Source organism: Strix aluco, chromosome 4, assembly GCF_031877795.1.
Source record: "Strix aluco isolate bStrAlu1 chromosome 4, bStrAlu1.hap1, whole genome shotgun sequence".
NCBI classification, from domain to species: Eukaryota; Metazoa; Chordata; class Aves; order Strigiformes; family Strigidae; genus Strix; species Strix aluco.
Window position 1 is genome coordinate 9713099 of NC_133934.1, and position 21229 is coordinate 9734327.

The 21229-nt window shown below is 48.7% G+C and overlaps 1 protein-coding gene across 1 annotated transcript in view; it reads left to right on the forward strand.

Moving 5' to 3' along the window:
* The window catches only part of NAT8L (N-acetyltransferase 8 like), a 36824-nt gene extending 16301 nt beyond the window's left edge, over nucleotides 1-20523 (forward strand). The window contains exon 3 of the mRNA XM_074821954.1: nucleotides 12259-20523. Coding sequence (XP_074678055.1) covers nucleotides 12259-12626 — 368 coding nt within the window. The 3' untranslated portion in view covers nucleotides 12627-20523. The remainder of the gene's footprint in view (nucleotides 1-12258) is intronic.
* The last annotated feature ends 706 nt before the right edge of the window (nucleotides 20524-21229 follow it).

Genomic DNA, 21229 nt, shown 5'->3' on the forward strand with positions numbered 1-21229 from the left:
CCTTTTCTTTTTTTCTGGTATCTTCCATGTTGAGTAATGAATTCTTCACTATGGTTTGAGAGAAAATACAATTCCTTGTGACTGCTGTTTCACTCCTGTAGATTATTAATACAATGGAAAGTTAGAGGTCAGGGAGGTTTGATTCTTTGTGTTAGCAACAGGGTAGGATTCTTGTGAAACTCAAGTCATCTGCAGAAAGAAAGGCTTTGAGTGCAACAGAGTTGTGTTTATCGTTAGTGTTAGGACAGTATCATGGTAGCTTCTCTTTGCTGTGCAGCATTTGCTGAAATGTAGTCCCTGTCTGTCAGTTCCTGGTATGCCCCAGGAAGGAAAGCAGAGGAGCTGCCCTGGGGTCTGAGACTTTTTCTGGTCAGGGTTTCTGCACCATAAATATTGTTAACTGCTACTTGTCATTGTTGCTCAGCAACTGCTGTGGTAGTGAAGTCCTCATTCAGAGGCTTCTGAGGGCAGCAGGAATGTGCTAAGCAGGGAAAAAACCCATGTTCAGAACCACTGAAACATGCTGTACAGCATGTTTTGGCTGAATATATGCATCCTTTACATGACTTACAATTGAATATTGTGCCGTTGCCCATTTCTATCACTTCTCTGCCTTACAGATGTGGATTTGGGTGTGTTTGCAGAACCAGTCAGCATCTGCACCAGCACTTAAGGAGCCCCATCCCATGCGTTGGGATTATGTGCTGTAAAATGCAGTTGGTTACGTGCCGGGGGTGACCTATTCCCAGTTCTGCTGTCCTTGATGCCCCTAAAAGTGATGTAAGCAATGTAGTCCTGCTTTGGTGTGTGTTTTGGTTTGGGGTTTTTTTTTTGTCCATCACATTTTAAATATGCAAATATTTTTAGTCCCTCCCTTTTCACTATAGGTGGGTGATCTGGCTCTAAGGTAGGGCAGGAACCTCTCAGCTTTGACTCTGATTTAAAGAGTTTGCACGCATAGATGGGTTATTCTGTCCTAACGCATCATTATGCCATACTTTAAGTTTGAACCAACATCTTGGGTGCCATTCATCTTGCCTACCTTATTCCTGGCTAAAAGTAATTGTTTACAGTGAGCTGTGTAGGCTTTTGCTGTGGTCATTTGCAGAAGAGGGGCTCTCCTGGAGGGTGACTTGCCTTAGAGGTTGTTGACCTTGGTTAGAGCAACATAAAACTCCTTGGAAGTCCTTGTAGAGCTCAGAATTGCATTTATTATTTAACCTTAAGTAAATGTAGCATTAGTTTCTCTCTTTGCTGTGAGGCATTTGGTGCAATACCTGTGTAGATACAGACACTTCTATTGATCTAAAGGGAGTCTTTGCTAAATTTAGACCAGACGAGTAATGATGGATGGCGAAAATAAGATCGATTTTTATCTGTTTTCCCTGTATGATTTATGGCTAGGGCAACTGCTAAGCTAAAAGGAAGTCATTTGATGATTATTGCTCAGTGCTGTTTTACAGTAATGCCTATGAAGTAAAAGTCAGTTAGCAAATAATGACTTCTAAAACATCCAATAATTGTAGATTTTCCAGTTTTTTCAGTATTTGGAAGTGGAAAGTGCTGTAATGTAAATTCAGTACCTTTCTGAAAGCAGTAAAGCCATATAATGAAAGATTGATGTAGAAGATGGAGACCAAGCCTTAACAATGTCCTTTTAAGGAGCTGGTTTAAAACACAACCAGCAATACATTTGATCTTGTAAACTAATTTAACTAACAAGCACTTAATTGTCACATCAGTCTTTTGGAGCAGTTGCTGGGAGGGCACAGGCTAGCAAAGCCGACAGAAGGACTTGATTTCTTTTTTTCCTTTAAACTTCTAACTAAAAACCAGTCTAAATTTTAATGCATTCGTTTACTTAAGATCTGACTCTGCAGTTGATAGGCTTAGCATGGATTTTGGATGCATAGGGAACATCTACTCTGCAAGTACTTTAAATACTTTTTTTTTCCTGGTTTTGCCCATTTGTGCAGACCAGTCTGTTCTGCTGAGCCAGCTCCATTGAGCTGGGACTCATCATCCAGTTAGCCCTGAGGACAATGCCAGGCCAAAATCGCATATTCTAGTCTTTATCCGCTCCTTTAAGCTATTTAATTCTTTGCTTATCGATAACAATTGCTCACATGCAAAAACCACCAACAATGCCTGGTTTCTCAAACTGTGCTTTCTTTTGATGACCCAGCAGGTAGACCCCAATCGCAACACTGGTGGTTTTGTCTCTTCTTTGTCGTATGTCCTTCTTTTCAATAGTGGAGAGCAGAGCACTGGACCAGGCTAAATATGCCCTCTGATAACCACGGTACTTCTAATCCCCCATAACTGCCTCTGCAGCTTTTTCTTGAACAGTTGTTATACGTTGGCGTTATTACAGTCTTTGCTTTTCAAGGTGCACCACAGCCAGCAAAAAAGCCAGATACAAGATTTTAAAGTCCTGCTGTTGCACTTCTTAATATAGCACCCTCTGAAATGTGCTGGAAGGGCTGTCTACCCTGTCTGCGGCATCGCCTGAATTTCTAGCTGTCTCATCAAAAGCCTGTTCCTGAGATGTGCCGAGTGCTTCCCAGGGCTTTGCTGAGCTCCCCTGGTGCTGTCACATGTGGTGACACTCTGGGCCCTGTGGGACTGAAGCCTGTTTGAAAAATCAACCTGTGAAGTGCTGACATGGGGTATGGCCACTAACAGCTTGCGTTGATCCAGATGTCCAGGCTGGGTCCTCCTGAAGCTTTAGACAAGTAAGGTGCATGGGTAAGAGCTGTCATATAGCTGTTTCAGAGAAACAGGGTGAAGTTTAAAGCAAAGGTTTTAAGAAGATTAGAAATGTCTGCTGGGTTACATCCCCAGCAGTGACAGCAGGAGATGCTGTTTAGGACCAAACCTGACTACTTTCTGAAGTCTGTTTGCTGCAGAATGTGTTTCTTTTCTCCAATCAAAATATTAGAGTGAAAGTAAACTGTAGCTAGCTGTCAATATCTTAGGGGTTTTCCAGGGGCTTTGACACTCCAAAATGGAATACCTGTGATAAAGTAGTCAGGTGCTTTTGAGGACGAACCAGCTCTGTCAGGAGGCATGGAGCAGGCACTGATGAATGTCAGTTCTTGTACTGTTACTCCAAATTGCAACCCCACTACCATTTCCATACCCAGGTGAAGGTAAAGCTGGGCTGCAGCAAAACCTCCTGGTGGGATCATCACCTGTGCAGTGTGTGCTGCTGCTTCAGGTTGATCAGTGGTGGCACGTTATGGCTTATACCAGTCTGAATCCAAATACACTTTTGGGTTTGCACAGACATTTTGGCCAGCTGTTGCCTGCAGTTCAAAAGCTCATCACCCACCGTGTCTCATTTTATGCTCCGGTTTATCAGCTGCAGAGGCCACCTCTGAATTCCTGTCTCCTGGAGCAGTTTGAGACCCAGTGCTGTTGTGGGTCATGGTCAAGGTGTTTCTGGTAGTGAATGTGCATGAAACTGCGCTGTGGCTGTGTTGCAGGTCGCATGCTGGATGTCACTGTCATCCCACTGATCTGATTGCAGCTATGGAGGCTTTGCCTGAGCTTAGAAATGGTTCTAAGCAGCTACAGCCCTTGCTAACAACAACAAAGCTAAAAAGTAGCAAGCATGGAAAACAAGGTAGTTGGAGAAGTAGCTGAGCTGGTTGCTCAGGACCAATTCATCCATCTTCTTTTCATGCTGTGTAGGTGATCTCATTGCCTGCTGTCCAGATGCCCCATGAATCAAGGGGTGTCACCCACCCTCGGCATATAGATTCGCTGCCCTGTGCTCTTCCAGCAGAGAATTATTTATAACAGGGCAATGAATCCTGCAGTGGTAGGTTATGTGGAGTTATTTATGGGAAGGAAGGGGTCCCACAGCATTTCTAATTTCATGCATGAATAATTCTTATGTGTCCCTGACATTTTTTGTTCCCCCATGCCTGGGCCTTGTCTGGTGTTGAGAGATGCTCATGGGTGTCAGGAGTGTCTTGAGTCAAGGTCTCTCACATCTCAACCGGCTTCCATGGCCATAAACTACTCTGAAAGGCCATTATTTTGTGGGAGCCCTCCAGGAATGCCTTTTAACTGAAGTCAAGTGTAGTGTTATTAGCAGGAATTGTGTGAGCTGTTAGGCAGCCCTGCTTGAAGCCAAGGGGAATGAGAAAGGTGGAGAGGAGAGAAAGTCAAGACATGGGAAAGATGGTGGTAAGGAGAGATAATAGGATGATAATGTACCTCATAAACAGAGAAATAAATCCCTCCCCATCCTGGCTACTTGAGCAGTTGCAGTCAGTAGCAGGTACAGCTGTTACCTGTCCTTGGTTAGTCCCTGTGCCCAAGCTGCCTGTGTCTGTGGCCGGGCAGCAGCTGATGTGCCACGTCTGTGCCCCAGACTCCTCCTGCCAGCAGCATTCCCATCACAGCAGCTGTGCTCTCCCCAGAAGAGCCACCTGTTTCCCTTGGTGTTGATGTAACTCAGCTGGTCTGCCCCGTGTTTCGCCAAGGATGGAGGGGAAGGAGAGGGAGAGGTGCTTCAAATGCTGGGTTCCTGTGGTCACTCTTCAAAACCCAGATGGGATTAAAGGGCAGGGATTTAAATGGCATCAGCAATACACAGGCATGGCACAGCCAGCATTGGGCTGGGGACTGACTGCTTGCTGCTGCGTACAGCCTGCCTTGCTTAAAGCGAGGTATGTAAAATGAGGAGAGGTGAGACACTGAATTTTGGGGCTCTTTAACTGGTTATCTATAAATAGGTAATAATTGCACAGCATGTGCAGGGCACCCCCTGGTTGCCTCTATACTACCTTGCTTGGACCACCCCTGCTTGGCAGAAGTGACTGCTGCCCCGGCCAAAATCACCCCAAAAGATGGCATAGGAGGCTGAACAAGGGATTCCAAGTGCAAATACTTAAAGCTTCATGATGTGACAGTGTGTTGTATTTTCTGTGTCCAGATATTTCCATGCACTAGTATAGCACTGGGCTGTGCCATGGTATGTCACTGGGTCACAGGGAGATTGGGGCATTCAGATCTCTGGGGTTAGCAAGCCTGTCACTTTTGTCAAGCTTTTATGTAGGTATATCAAGAGCGAGGGACACAGGCAATTGCAGGTCCTGTCCTATGAGAAGCACAGGGATAATTTTGGGGTTTTTACATTTGTTTGGGCTTTTTCCCCCTTTTGTCCCTTTGTAGCAGCCTGGGGGGAAAAAAATCTAGGTGAGAGAGGGATGTTTCACAGAATCATCTAGGTTGGAAAAGACCTTGAAGATCATCTAGTCCAACCATTAACCTAACACTGACTGTTCTCAACTACACCATATCCCTAAGCGCTATGTTTGCCCTGTGCAGGATGCTGTTTCTCCCAGCAGTGCCCTGAAGACAGTCACGGAGCCTGTGGGCAGCCTCCCTCCCCTCCCAGAGCTCACACCTGCACATCACATCTCTGCCAGGGATGCAGGTTCCTAGTTTTTAATTTTGGGGAGCCTGGTCAGAGTTTCTCTTATTATCAGCTTCCTTTTCTTACAGTGGCCAGTGCTCAGATGCTTTCCTGGCTCTGCTGTGAGCGTGCAGAGGAGCTGGTGTTGGCACAGCAGGTTCCCAGCAGTGGTGGTGGTAGCTGCTGAGTGGCTCTGCTGGTCCCCTCGTCTGGACAATGCTCTGAGGATGGCACCCAGGACAGCTTTGAGCCAAAAAGGGAATTGCTCACATTTGCGTCACTGTGGTGACATGCTAAAGCAGAACTGAAAATCGCAGTCCGTACTTGAACGGACATTGCTTTGAGAAGTTGCATGTCTGTCTGAAAATTATGTTCCACAAATAACCCTCAAGAGTTCATAAAAGCTCAGCTGCGGGAGGTGGTGGTGCCACCCTTGAAGAAAGAGGGGAAAAGACTGGCCTGCCTCTGGGGAAGGCTTCCGTACTTGCGCTGTGCTTAGCTTCCAAGGAAAACTCCTTCCTGTGGGGATGCAACCCCACCCATGCAGAATTAGCACCAACAGTTGGTGGTGGCTGCAGGAGCTGCTCTGTCCTCTCTCCAGCCCTGGGGAAAGCAGGTGTAGGTTTTACCCGGCTCAGCCCCTCACCCCTCGGTGCACAGGTGCTGGCACCCAGGAGGACCATGTGAGCTCAGGATGTCTTGGGACATCAGAGCTCTCCTATGGAAATACTAGAATTTACTAGAAAACAATGGGTTTTACTTGGCAGACAGGGCTTTGCTTTTTCAGAGCAACACACTGCTGTTAAATTCTGGGTTTTGGGGTAGTGGTCCTTGAGCGCTAAGGGACTTAGGAAAGCTGTGGGAACCTGCTATAGTCAATCGTGTAGGACTCATGCTGGTGGGGAAGGCTGATGTCTCATTTTCCCCCTCTCTTCTAGCAGTACTCTCTGCTGTTGCTTTTGGCTCCAATCTTTCCACCCATCCACCCACCGGCCTTTTATTCACCAAAGGGTGTAGAAGAATTTGCAGCAAAAATAAATGAATTTATTTTCACCCACCATCCTTGTCGGCTGTGTGGGGGAGAGCTGTGCAGCTCATGATGGTGGAGGAGAGCAGGAGAGGAGGCTTGCGAGCACAGCTGGGGGATGGCACGGCATGTCCTCCTTGGGCAGGAGTGGTGGGTGCTTTGAGTGGAGGGTAAGTGGCCATTACGGTGCCACCACTCTCAGAAGGCCTTGGGATTTGGGGCTGGCAGCAGTGTGTGGAGCCTGAGGGCAGCCTGTACTGCGGAAGAGGGCTGTGTAAGTTAGAAGAATGCTCTTGTTTGACCCTCAAAAGCTGGGAATCATCCTTAAATTTACAGCAGAAAGACATAGCAATTGTGCGTGCTTTCAGGCCCCAAGTGCCATCAGCTGAGGAACCATGTCTGACCTTGCTGTGAAGCGTGAACAACCCAAAATTATCTTCCTTGTTACACACCTCACAGCCATTTTGTGCTTTTTCATAGATGCATGCATCCCAAGGTTTGGGGTTTTTTTATAGAATGGTTTGGGTTGGAAGGGACCTTTAAAGATCATCTAGTCCAACCCCTCTGCCGTGGGCAGGAACATCTTTCAATAGACCAGGTTGCTCAAAGCCCCGTCCAACCTGACCTTGAACGCTTCCAAAGATGGGGCACCCACAGCTTCTCTGGGAAACCTGTTCTAGTGTCTCACCCCTGTCATTGTAAAAAATTTCTTCCTTTATTACAGCTTTTGTCTCAGTTCCTAAAGTGGAAACTCTGTGTGGTAAGGCAGCATGCTGGGGGAGTGGAGAAAGCTAAGCAAGGTGGTGGTGGTGGGCTTTCCATGACTGCTGCTTCTCACCTTCACCTGATGGCAGCCTGAAGGGGCCGGGTCAGATTGGTAATCAAAGAGGCTTGGTGTTTGGCTGGAAACAGCTAATGCCTCCAGTAGGTACCTCCAGTACTCCCAAGAGGTGTTCATGGGGCATCTGTAGTTAAGTGCAAGACATCCATGAAGAGCAGACTTGGAGTGAGCTGGAAGGGCTTTGGATGACTGTAGCAATGAGTTGATGGGGGACCCCAGGAGATGGAGGCAGATGAAGGCAAAGGCAGAGACGTTGCCACGGGATGAGTATCTGAAGGGCAGGGAGAGTCGTAGCCGTCAAGGTTTGTGTTTATCTTTGCAGCAGTGATTATTTTCAGATAGCAGTGTGAGAGAGTAAAACGTCAGCTCCTGCTATTAATAGCACTGCAAACAAGGCTGTTGCTCATTACTGATAGGTGAGATGAAGTTAATTTTATTTCATCCTAGGTGTGAAAAAGTGCAAAAACAAGACATGCTCCGAGTCAATCCCCTCAGTCCAGAAAAGATCTGGAAGAGAACCCCCCAGCCCTGGGGGGTGGCAGTGTGGGGTGGTTTTCCCAGGGTGCTTCCACCCTGCTTCAGAGTGAGTGCTGCTGGAAGAGTGGATATGGTGAGGAGCTGCAGCTGGCTAGGATTGCTGAAAACATGTTGAGTTTGGGTAAAAAGCAAACTGTAGACCTTCAGGGTTCCTGCTCTGAATCTGAAGGGTTTGCCCAGAGGAGAGAAGGTCTCAGCCCAAGGTCAGCAGCAAATGATGGGACCCCAGAACAGCTTTCAGTGGCAAATCCCCATCTGAATGGGATGCAGCTCCCTGGAGGAGGGATTTGACAACCCCCTGGGTGAAAGCTGCTCCTGGGCTTGTAGCCACCTTTGGAAACTTGAGGTGTCTTTAGTAGGCTGAAGGATCTGGCCACTGGTGATTCTCAGAGCAGGTGCAGACACAAGGTGGGTGGCAGGGTAAACATCTTGGGGATTGATGGCGCTGGTGTAAACAAGAGCCGAATACAACTCGCATTGTTTGAGCAGATGTGTCCTGTCTGCTGCTAATTATAAGCATTGCGTGCACAACACACTGGGAGATGTGCCAGATACTATTTCTTTTCACGTTGAACTCAAAATCATTATAATTAAGATTTAAAGTTGTAAGTATAAACTAACAAGGAGTGCGGGTGTGCTGTCACGCTGCTTGCAACCGGGCTGGTCCCCACCGGGGTGGATGAGTGTGAGGGTACAGCCTCCATCCTGGAGGCTGGTTATAGGAGGCTGGGGGTGTGAAGGGCCTTGTGAGCTCTGATGTGGCATGCATGCCAGATTTGGATTTTAAATAGGCAGAAGACCCAAAAATACTAGAAACGTGCTGTTTTACAAATGTGGGAAGTGTTGCTGAGTGAGCTTTAGCAGTCTCTTGTGCTTGGTGGGCACAGAGGAGAGGTGCTTGCTAAGAAGGGAAAATCATGAATAAAAGCGGGAAGCAAACAGGGAAGTCATCGCATAACCTCCAGCCGAGAGGAACCTAGGTTGGTGTCTCTGGTTTGAGGAAAATGAGGCAGACTTGCTGAAGAAGCACCAGGAGGAGGTGCTGTGCATAGGGCTGGATGAGAGGGATGCGGTGGCTGTGCCACTGGCTGTGGCTTGGTGGGCACCAGTTGATGGCTGGTGTGTGGTGCTTCTTGGGGCTGCCTCAGGACCAGGTGGGTGCTGGGGACAGCACCATGTGCCCCCAGGGGAGCATCCCACCTCTGCTCCCCAAACATGGTGGGGCTCATGAACCCCCTTTTTGGACTACACTGCAGAAGCTGAAATTGGTAGCCATGCATGTAGGGGTGAGGATCAGTGTGGCCCTAATTTCGTGGTGTGCTTGCTGTGTGGCCAGAGGCATGTTGGATGGGCTGGGGGGTGCGTTGGGCGGAGCTGCCGCGTGATGAGCAGTTTAAAAACAGCACTGCGGAGCTGAGAGCGGTGAGCTTTCAGCCCTGCGATTTGTATTCAGATGGAAGGTGGCTGCTGGGTTTCAGCACTTGTAGGTCTTCATCTGGGGTCGTGTCTGAATAAATTAATGTTTTGAGATGCGGGTGAATGCAGGGGAACAAGCCGCACTGTCAACGCAGCAGCGGAGGAGAGACATCTTAACTGCTCATGATAAATGGGTCAGGATGGGTCCTGGTGTTTTAAAAATTAGCTGTTGACCTAGATAGCGACAGCATAATGACTTGCTTGCAGTGGGAACAAAAGTGAGTGTTGCTGGAGCTGCAGATCAGTCTGAAGGTGGGGATGAGCCTGGTGTACTGGGTTGAGCCTGGGCTGGTTCCCCGTGCCTTGTTCGTACCCAGCTTTCCCTCAGCAGTTGGGCTGTGCCGTGCTGCGGGGAAGTGCGGAAGACCTCAGCCGTTTCTTCCTGATGGCTTTGCCGAGTTGCAAGGTGCATTTGTCCCGCAGGCAGCAGCCCAGGAGACCTCCCTCTGCTCTGTGCTTTGCTCTCCTACAGTAGCGAAGGACTCTTGAGTTGCCTTATTCGTTACACTCCTCATGCCCTGCCCATTTTGCAGGGGGAGCAGTGCTGTGCACCCCTGAGCACCCATGCGGACTGTTTAATGCCAGTCCTTACTGAGACGTGCCATGCACTTGGGTTGGGGTGGTTGGCAGGGTTGATACTAAAGATGGAGCTGCTGCCCAAGTCAGGTTTTCTTCTGCTTAGCCTGTGGCAGGTTGCAGTGTGCCAGAGGTTTCTCCTGTGATGGGGTCCTGTTCCTCCTGAACACCGAAAGTCAGCACTTTCCTTGGTGAGAGACATGTCAGTGCCCCTCGTTAGCTGCTGTAATTGAATAGTGGCTTTCTTGGGTGTTAATTAAGCAATATCCAAGCTAAGGTCACAGTTGCCCTGTGCTGACAACACTGGTCGTCTTAGTTCCTTCAACAGGAAATTTTTCCTGATTTTCCAAATTTTTCCTTCACCAGGATTTTCTGTAAAGATCTTTAGTTAAGACCTGAGTAATTCGTTACTTGAATTTCATTTGCGGTTTGGGTGGTTTTTTTTTTTTCCCCAAGTCCCCTTGCTGGTGGGGCCAAGTGATGCTGTAACACTCCAGAGTTAACAGCAGTTTCTAATTGCATCAGCTTTACTGTTTGTTGGCCAGTACAAGCAGTGGGGTGGGATGGTATTGCTGCTTCTCTCCAGCGAGGTTGAGTTTTATTTGAGCTTCATAACTGGGGCTGTGGTTGGAGTGCTTGGGACCGCAGCGTGCTTGCTCCAAGCCGAATTGGGTGCCCTTCAGGTTGCTGGGCTTTGATTAGATTGGTTTTTGCTTTGGCCTCTTGAATGTAGCATTGGCCTTATGGACCCTTCGGCCCCATGGCAGAGTGGCAGTGCTGACACCCCTGCACCCCCAAAGCGCAGCCTGTTCGTTAAGCCACGTCCTCGTTCCTGGAGCAGTGTGCCAGCTGACCGGCACCGGGGCACAGTTCAGGATGCGCTGGTTTTGCTCACTGAAACTCTACATGTTTTTGGCCTGAGTTGCTGGAGCACCGTTTCCAGCTCAGGAGATGCTCTTGCCTGGCGCAGGCCAGCAGAGGAGGAGCAGCAGCTCCAAAGCAAGGGAGACCTGGCCACAAGCATCCCAACCTGTGGGGGAAAAGGGGTGAGTGAGCCTGATCATGGCTGTGCACAGGAGATGCTCTTTCTGGGGGTGTATATGGCGTTTTTCCCTGTTGGTGCTCTGTTGGCTTTCGTCGTTCCAGTTTCTCACTACCAGCATCTTGCTGCCCAGTTTAGATTTTATTTGAAGCTGTCTTAGGCACGTCCTGCACTGAGCTCCTGAAGTCCCCAAGAGAAGGATGCACTTACATATCCAGACGTGCATATGGAGAGGTCAGAAAGAAACCAGCGAGTCACTTATATAACTTTTCATATCAGGTCCTCATGGATGGAGAAGTGGGTGGCAGGAGGAGTTACTGGGAGCCCTGAGCCATCAGGGCTGCTCCTGCATTGCACCTGGAAAACAATATCCTTATGTGTCCCAGCAAGAGGTTGGGACCATGGCTTGGTGTCTGGCCCACAGCAGGTACAGGTTTCCCAGACCTAGGGAGGCTCCACCACCTCCCTGTGTCCCAGCCCTGCCAGCTGTGACCCAGGACTGGGGCTCCTGCCCTGTTCTGAGCTGGCTCTCTGCCTCTTGCTGCAGCACCGGGAAAAGGGGCTCAGCCTTTCCCTCCTTCACTGCCATCCCAGTTGGGTCCTGCCCTCTCAAATAGCTGAAGATGCTTTGTGCACCACCCTGTGCTTCTCCCCTGTGGGCTCCCTGCCTGCTTGTGGCCACCCCTGCTCGCTTTGGAGACCACGGGTCTGCCCAGAGCACATTGGCAGCTCTCAGCGAATGAGCCTGGTGCTGCGCTGCCCGCACCGCAGACGAGCTGTTTGCCTGGAGACGAGAGCCGCTGGAAAGTGTGACTCCCAGTAAAGGAGGAGTTTGGCAGCAAAGCATACGAGGGGCTGCCTGTGCTGCTGCTGGGTCTCAGGGTGGGATGCAACAAGCAGCCAAAGATGGGTTGTGCTGTGCTGGGAGGCATCTGGGACTCACTGCAGTGAAGTTACTGGTAGGACAGGAGAGCGCGATTGCGTGCGGGTCAGAAGTTACGCATCAAGTGCCACCACGAGCTGAGGATTGGTACCTGTGTGTGATGGCAGCCCAACGCACTTCATAATGTTTGGTCCCTGCGAATCTTGTTTTGGTTTGTAGTGACTTTCCTGTGCATTTTCCTTGGGAAAACAACATTCCCTTCAAAGCATCAAGGGAAAAGAAAGGTTGGTCCTTATTTATGGAGGTTGTTAGTCCCCACATGTGACAGAGAGGTGATTTCTGACCCCAAGCCCAGCTCCCATTGGTGCGTTTGTCAACGGGTGCTTTGCCTGCCTTGCCCATCCAGGGTGGCCGGTGGCTACATGTGCTGCTTTATCTCCTACAGGCTCCTGTTTCTGGGTCGCTGTCCTGGATGGCAACGTAGTGGGGATCGTGGCAGCGCGGGGCAACGAGGAGGACAACACGGTGGAGCTGCGCCGCATGTCTGTCGACTCCAACTACCGCGGCAAAGGGATCGCCAAGGCCCTGGGCCGCAAAGTGCTGGAGTTTGCTGTGCTCAACAACTACTCCTCCGTCGTGCTGGGAACCACAGCCGTGAAGATGGCAGCCCACAAGCTCTATGAGTCCTTGGGGTTCAAGCACGTGGGTGTCGTCGAACATTATGCCCTGCCGGGAATGACGCGCTCCTTATTGGAGAGAATGTTTTTCCAGGTCCGCTACCACCGCTACCGCCTGCAGCTGCGGGAAGAATAAAAAAAAATCCAACCAACCAAACAAAAAAAAATTATTTTTTTTTCCTCCTCCTCCTCCCCCTTCAAAAATAATAAATTACCCTTCTATTTCTCGTCACTGTTGATTTGCCAATTTGGGTTGAGTTTTTGTTCCCTCATGTCATCTTTTGGTTTGCTCCGTGCAGCTCGATCGGCCGGCCGAGCAGCGCTCCTTCCTCGCATGCTGTAGGTGGTGGTGCTGGGAGTCCTGCGACCCGGCGGGGCAGAGCGGAGCGGAGCGGCGGCCTCTCCTTCCCAGGTACCTCCGTAAAGCACAGAAACTTAACTGCAAAATAGTACCACTGCTCTGGTGTACATAGTCTTCTCCTTTTCCAAATGTAAGATAACATAGTGATGCATTCATAATAGTGCAGAAATATTACTTGAATGCAGTTTTCAGTATTTCATGCACCAGTAAGTAGAATATGCATTCGTCTTACCGTTATTTACTGGTTAATAGTTTTCAAAGAAAAGGTGGGGGGAGCAAAAACCCTCCCACCTCAACCCGCTTGCTACAATGCATGAAGAGGAAAGCGCGTGTACGCACTCAAACACATCGCACTGCCACCACGGCACTGGTGTTGCACTTTTTTTGGATGTGCCTCATTCTGCCAAATGTCTGAGAGACCCTGGGTGCATCCGATAACCACGACTCCGCTCCATTCCCCCCCTCCTTCCTAAGCCAGCACAGACTCGGACCGGCTGAACTCTGAGCCCCATTGTACCATAGTGTGAAGTTAAGATCAAACCTAAATATCTCCTCCGCTGTTCTGTAGCCACGCGTAACCTGCAGTCCTGGGCCAGACTCCGCATGTGCGTTGGACTTTCTCTTTGCTGCCTTTTGGGGTTTTTTGTTTGTTTGCTTTTTTAATTTTATTTTTAAGGGGGTTTTTTGTTGTTGTTATTATTTTTAGTTTTGGCTTTTGCTGAATGGTGTCATTGAGGCGTAATGGAGGCTGCAGTTCCTATGGCAACACATTTGCACATTAATGTGCATACCAAATCTAACCACTTCAGAGAAGCAACGTGTGAGAGATAATAGCATTTTGGGGAGTGCCGGGGCGGGGGGGTGGGGGGGGGAAGAGCGTACTTATCTTAACCAGCTGCTTGTTTGATAAATGTAGATGGCCTCACTGCAGCCTTCCATCAAAGGTAATTAACTGCTTTAATGATGTCAGATTTGTGAATTGTACAATGCAAAAAGCAATGCAAAGCAGATTCGGCATGTGTCTGTACCCGGTATGTATGTACAGTGCCTGCCAACTAAAGAATAACCAAGACTACAGCTTCTTCTAGCCTGAGATATCAACTTTTATAACTTATTTAAACAAATAGCAACTTTGCATGAATTATGTCTTGGGGAAAAAGAAGATCAGTAGGTTTTAATTTTTAAAACGTGGTATCAGAAGTATACAGAAAACCATTTCTGGCTGCACTTAATTTGGGGTGGGTGGAGGGGTTCAGCTCTGTTAATACATTTAAAGGGAAAACTCCTTTAATTTAGTTCCTGGGGAAAAACAAGTTACTATTTTATGAAGTATTATACGTGTGGCGGGAGGGGGAAAACCCCACCACCTATCATGATGAACTTGATGAAAGGGTAGAGCATGTGTTAACCACGCTTGCACTTGCAAACACAATGGAAGCATCAGCGGGAGAGCCCCAGAAGGGAGGCGGCTGGCGTGGGGCGTGCGGAGAGGAGAGGAGCGGTGGGACAGAGGGGCGGGCAGCACGGACCCACGCCTGGGATGCTGCCTGCATCTCACCCGCACAGAGGAGTGCCCTTTCCTCTCCAGCCGAAAGCTTTCCCAGCACTGAGACATGGCCGGCGATGCTGAATGAGAGCAGCGGGGAGGGGGCTCGCCCCATCCTCGTCGGGGTGCCGGGATGGAGGAGCCGTTTGGCACAACCCCAGTAGCGTGCTCAGTGCTGGGCTCAGGCTTGGTCCAGCCTGTAAGGAGCCGGAGGGGCAGAGTCCCAGTGTGTGTCCCAGCAATAAGGGGGGAAATGAGGATGGTGAAGGGCACTGTAGCAAGAGACCGTGAGCTTAATTAACAAAATTTCTGTATGGGGCACTATATTTTTAAAAGTCTTTCTATGCTGTACATTTCTCCTGAAGCTGAAATAATGTACTGTTGGTAGGGGTTTTTGTATAGTGTACAGAAATTGGCAGAATATTTTCTTGCTGCATTCAGTGATTTATTAACCGAAGTAAAATAGACAAATATAAAGTGTTAGCAAAAGTTGAAAGAAAAAAAAACACAAAACAGTTTGTGCCTTTTTTAGTTTATTTTTCTGTTGCTATATAATCACTGCACTAAAACCTTTCCAGAGGGGAAAAAAAACAAAACCTAGTCTCTTAATAAGGGAGGAATACATAAAGCCTAAATTGAGCATTAATTTTTTTATTGGGATATTTAATTAAAAGAATGTTGCTGGTTTTATTTGATACCTGTGCCTTTGTAATAAAACTCCACATCCTGTCAGAAAAGCCAAACCTGGAATAAATCCCACCAGATCTCACAGACACAGAAGTACCATCAGGTTACCCATATTTTCTTTAAAACATGTAAACCTTAACTGATGATATTACAGTATCTGATCGTATAATACCTGTTGAGTTGCCTGGGAAATAGGTGCTTTGGAAAGGTGCAGCTTTCGGGGTGCTGTCTACGTTCCTCCCCGGGCACGCCGGATGCTGGAGATGCATCAATAAGCATTGAGTCATTGCCACTTGGCCAGTAGCTGCCAAGCAAATTTCTTCTCTTAATGCTTCTGCCAGTTGCTTTGTGACCGGGCTCTTTGGAAGAAATCCAGCTGGTTACTCCCAGCTCTCCAGCCAGGGCAGCTCGTTTCTGAAGGAAAGGGCTGGCTGCCAAATAGGCTGGGTTTTGCTTTCCTCGGAGGATGGAGAGGGTGAAACACCACTGATCACAGCCCTGGTTTTTATTGGGAAGCCCACGTGGCTGCCAGAGCTGCATCCCTGCTGGCAGCAGTGGGACCGGGGGTACAGGACCTCCAGTGTTGTTTGCTTTCCCACCCAGAGCTGCTGTGAATAGGATTAGACAAGATTGGGCTTAAAAGCATCAAGTGATACTGCCGTTTCATCTGCATTCATGGGAAGTTTCCCTAAATGTGATAGCTCAGGGCTCAGCTCTGGAGCCAGAAGGTCGCTACTCTGCATGGCCACAGGGCTCTGGACCACACCAGGCTCACCCACTGCCCCCCCAAGGGTCCAGCCTGCCTTGCCCCCACTGCCGGGGCCAGCGTGCTGGTAGACCGTGGTGCAGCTCACAGGGTGACATGTTGAGGTTGAACTGCCTTTGGCAGATCAATCCGTCCACTCTGCCTCTTTCAGGGTGCGCTGGTTTAAACAACGATGAGCTGGGATCTTCTCCATGCAATGGTTGTGCACCCCAGTACTGGCTTTGTGGCACCCCCTTTGGGGAGCTGCTTGTGTCTACACCAGATACCTGTGCTCGCCACGTCCCTGCATCGGGACCGCTCCCATCCCCCCTTTCTCCGGGCTTGACTCTTCCCACCCCAGTTCAGTGGCTGGGTGGGTGCAGAGCAGCACAAGACGGTTGTGGGTTTGGTCCTGATCAGAAGAGCTTGTGATCTTGGACCTGCTGCCAGATACCCCTTGAGATCCTATTGCCAGTTGTTGATTCTTAATTCCAACAGAGACTCATGTTGGTGTAAGATGGGAGGGGATGCTCCTAATTTATTTTGGTGGTTTCTCCTTGCAAGGACACTTCTAGCTGGAGTGCGCAGAAGAGTGGAGCGACTTTTGGGTTTTAGCCTCTGTAAACATGATGGCTTGTAAGACCACTTCAGATTTAGGTGGAGGAAGTGTTGGAGATGTAAAGGAACTTCCCCTAGCTGTGCCAGGTGCCTGCTTTTACTTCGCTGTGCAGGCCAGTTGTCACAGGCCGCTGCCCCTGCGCTGCACACCGTGCGGTGGCACTGAGGAGGCAGTTGCCTCACCTGGCAGCTCTCTCCTTAGTGTTGTGGCTTTTTCTGCTAATCCCTGTGCAATGGGCACTGCTCGAGTGTCCTCTGCTCGGAGGGGACTGGGGCAGAGCCCTTGCTCCATAGGAGAAGGCACCAGGTGTGATGTCCAAAAATTCAAAAAAAAAGAAAAAAAAAGGAGGAAACTGCATTGCTGTGGCTGAGGTCCACAGCCTTGGGGCTGCCCCAGCCCTCCAGCACAGCCTGGGCTATTCCCTCCGGAGTGAGTGGGAACACCCTGCACATCCTGAGCAAACTGGCATCTCAAGCACTTGTAATATTTGGCACTAAGCTCTGTGGGAAGCTTGGCCCCTGAACGACTCCAGGCCAATAATGCTGAGCAATCAAACCAACAAAAAAGTGATTTCTAATCTTACTTGAAACCCTTGAACTGGTGTTTGTTGTAAATTCATGCCATGTTTTCCTTTCAGTGAAGCAGACAGCACCTGCATTTGCTTAGAAATGGCAGCCGTAATTCATCTCTGCTGGGAGATGCAGAAAAGTTTGTGGCAATGCCATCAGCTGAAAGCTGTTCCTTTCCCTTACTTTGCTGTTACCGTGCGGTACGTGGGACGGTATTTCTGAGCAAGGCTTCACCTCTCCCCGAGCGTGCTGCGGGCTGTACCCGCACACAGCACTGAGTGTCAGGAGCTGGGCTCTCGCCTGCATGGGCTGTCCGCTCCCGTCGCTGCAGCACGCACAGCTCGGGGAGCAGCAGGGGAGGTTGGGGCTGCTGCAGGGCACTGCCTGCTTGGGGAGGAGAAACGCACAGCCACGGGGTACGGTGGCTGCAGGGCTTTTCAGGCTGGCCATCATGGAAGGAGATAGCTGGCAGTGTAGTCACCCCTGTCAGGGCGAAGCAGGCTTGTTATAAAAGGTGTTTGTTGGAAGCATGATGAGTTTGGTGGTGTTATAAGGAGACTGTGAGGATGATCTGTGCCCTTCGGCTCTGAGGTGCAGTAGCACTGCAGGGTTGAGCTGGCTGGCGGTGTGTACTGAGGGTGGCGTGGGGCACAGAAGCAGGTCCAGCGTTTGTGTTGCTGCAGAGGTAGCTGCACCCGCAAAGACAGCGTCACAGCTCGCAGGGCACGAGTTGTTCTGCTACATGCAAGATGGATGCACCTAAATTCTTAAGATCCCAAGGGCCAGCTCTGTATCTTGACTCATTTCAGCATCACCCTTCAGCGAAATCAGGGGGTAAACAAACCTGGGGACGTCTGTCCCCAGAGCTCGGACCCGGACAGTCATTTCCCCCCTGCACCTGTCCCCATGGGAGATGAGGATGATACTTTAGGTCATGATGTCTGAATTTAATAGTCCCCATGTAGGCGAAGCAGGACTAAGGGTTGGCCTGTGGCTGTTGGGGTTCGGATGTCCCTGGGGTCCTGGTGCTGCTCACCTGCAGCGGGAGCAGAAAGTGCTTGGTTCCTGGGGGGGATCAGGCCCCTTTCTTGCTGTGGCCAACTGCAAGAACAGAAAGCCCAGTGGTCAGAATTCCCGAGGGAACTGTGGTTTCACAAAACCTCATCATGCTCCTTGCTGCTGCCCGTGGCTCACTGAACCATACCCATGCGTGATGAAGGTCTGCTGCCTTTTAATTTGCCACATTTGCTGGCTGAGGTGCAGATGGATAGAGACTGACTGCAGGGATTTCCGAATTGCCAAACACACGAAGGCAGGAACCAGCTCCAGTTACCTCTGAATTAACAATCTCATTTTCAATTGTGCTGGGAGCCTGTGTTTCATTAGCACTAGTGTGATGCTGTTGGTTTGCACTCTATTTAAAGCTTAATAAAGGCATTTTAATTCCATGCGAACTGGAGTGTTGCAGTGGAATATACTGTACCACATAAAGAAAACAAAGGGATGCAAACTTTAAATAAGCTTTAAAATGCAAAAGGATAATTTTCTCTATTTTTTTTCTCCCTCAAAATAGATCCACACAGAATCTTGAGAAAAAAAATGGTGTGCTCTTGCATCCCTCAGTAACAGAGACTATGCACAGAGATTATGCTTATCTCCCACCAGAAAACTGCTACCTGAATGGTCGCTTGGAGTTCCTTTCATTGAAAATAAAATAATAGAGTAATTTGAACAACAGAGTTTAGTTAAAACACACTATCATTTAAAACAGCAAGCTCTAAGTCAGCATTTGGAGTTTGATCACTGTTTAAAATCACTGTTCAGTGCTGCCTTTGTATTACATGATGGTCAGCTGTGGGAGAGAATATGCTTTTAACATCTAAATAGTAGAAGATGGACTTATTGAGACCAAGAGCATAACAAATACATAATGCAACTGTAAATTTATTTACGAGTAACATGTTTGAATGCAGAAGCAGCTACTGCTATGTAAGCGTAATGAACATATAGCTAACATTGTTTTCAATTTCTTTTCCTCCAAAGCTTAGTCCTTTTGACTTGTAATATGTATATTTGCTTTTTTAAAAATATAATTAGGTTTAACAAAGCATCCGTTGCTTTGTGAGTTGTACTTATGATTGTGCTGGGCTGTTAGCTTTAAGCAGTTTGTGTGCTTGTGTTATTTTATTAAAGCAAAAGTCTTCTTGAGACAAATGCGGTAAAGGTAATGGAAAAAAAAATATTTTTTTGGTAGTGTTAAGCAGATGTGTGGTATGCATTTGGAAAATGTCCAATGTCAGTTGAAAAAAAAAAAAACCAAACCAAAACTGGGGCTAAATTGCTTACCAGAACTGCTCATGTTTAAGGCAGTGGCTTTTTAGTTCATGGGTTACAGGCTAAACTCATGCCTAAATAGAAACTCGGATTCCCCCCAACAGCCTCTTTACTCTGCATCTCTTCACCGTTGTACAAGACCGATGTGAAATTAGTCTTGTGTTTTCTATGTTCAGCATAGTATGTACTGTACTTTGTAACGGGAAGTGGCTACAAGTCCTCAAAGAAAAACGAACATATTTTAAAACAGCAATAATTACCACTGTAAAGCAAATGAGCACGTGGGGGAGAGCACAGGGAGATAGTTAATGAAGATGATACCTTTAGGAACACACTGGCGTCAGTGCTGCTACTGCACCTGGGGAGCAGGATTAAGTACTAGGAAAGGCCATCGGTCTCTGGGACTGGACTTCACCTTGGCAGAGAACTTGCCCACGTAGGATCCTCCGCCTGAATCATACTGTAAGTCCTTACACAGCGCAGGTTTTTCACCATAGTTTTAAGGGTGAGTTATTGCAAATACCGTTCCTGGTGGGAGAGACAGACACAAGGAAGAGCTGTTGGAGTCACACAGAGGAAGGTAAATGCTCATTGCCGCAGTCTCGTACCCCAGTGTACTCTACTGCTGCACTACTGGGGCTCAACAATAGCAAAAAATAGAATAAATGAATATAATTTTCTTACAGAGGGAAGCAGGAGTCAGCTCTGTTGGAAAGCTGTTTGCATAGCGTTAAGGCGTATCGATACAAACCAGTTCCTCTAGCGTGGCAGGACGTGTTAAGATGTGTGCGAATTAGCCCTTGGTGTGCTTTAGGCATCTGAGCTCCAGCCTACAAAGCGTTATCCCGCTGCGGCGTGGTCTCTCCATCTTCTGTCGGCAGAGCCCTGGGAGCCAGCCAGCTCTCGAGGGACAGCAGGGTGTCCTCGGGCAGGGTCAGGCGAGGTGCTCCGGACAAATGACTTGTAGGTACTTAAGTTCTGTTCCTGATGGCCGCTGTAACTGTGAAAATTAACCAGACCTGCTGTGATAAATTTGGTTATATAAGGTTTATTTGGTTAATTTTTTATAAGTGAAAACTGAAAAGATGAAAGAGAATTGTAATATGAAAGCAACTGCTGTAAATAATGTACGAATGAATAAAATCTAAAACTTATGTCAGTTTTTTCCTAAACTGTATTGCTGTCAAGTTACTGACACCACAGTGCAGATGGTGCCTGCATCTTTTCCAGCTCCCACTCCAGCATGGCCAAACACCACTCATTCCCGTCATGCATGTCCAGTCATGCATGTCCTTGGATTATATTTCCATGCTGTTCCAGCTCACTGACTAATGCTAACATGTTCAGAAGTGTAACTGTTCTTGGAGCTGGATATAGCAAATGTGGAGCCTGGGCACTGCATTGCAGGCGCTGCCCTGCGATGGGACCCTGCCCAGCCCTGGCCACCAGGCACAGGATCTGCCTAAGGCCACATGCCTCCATTTGCGGTTTGAGCATTCGCACCCAAAATCCCACCTGAGGTCGGAGGTTGCCCTGAGAAATGTCCCACTGGAGCAGAGGAAGAAAACAAAACCACGCGGCGTTGTCTTTTCTGCCACCCAGGACATGAAGCAATAGATCAGGCATTGTTGGTGAGGATGCTTTTGTGGAGATGCATCTGGGGGGGTCCCCAAGCCACATAAGCCCCTTTCTCTTCCCTACCCCTGTGCATTTCCTTAGGTAAAAGCCAGCACGAATGGGCTGTTCCCCACTGTTTGTGTGTTTAGACCTGCACGAGGCTGTTTCTGACCAACTCTTGAGCATCTCTGAGGCAGGGAAGCTCTGACCTCCGATTTGGGGAGGGGAAATGGGGCTCCAGCCTTCGGCCCAGTTGGATAC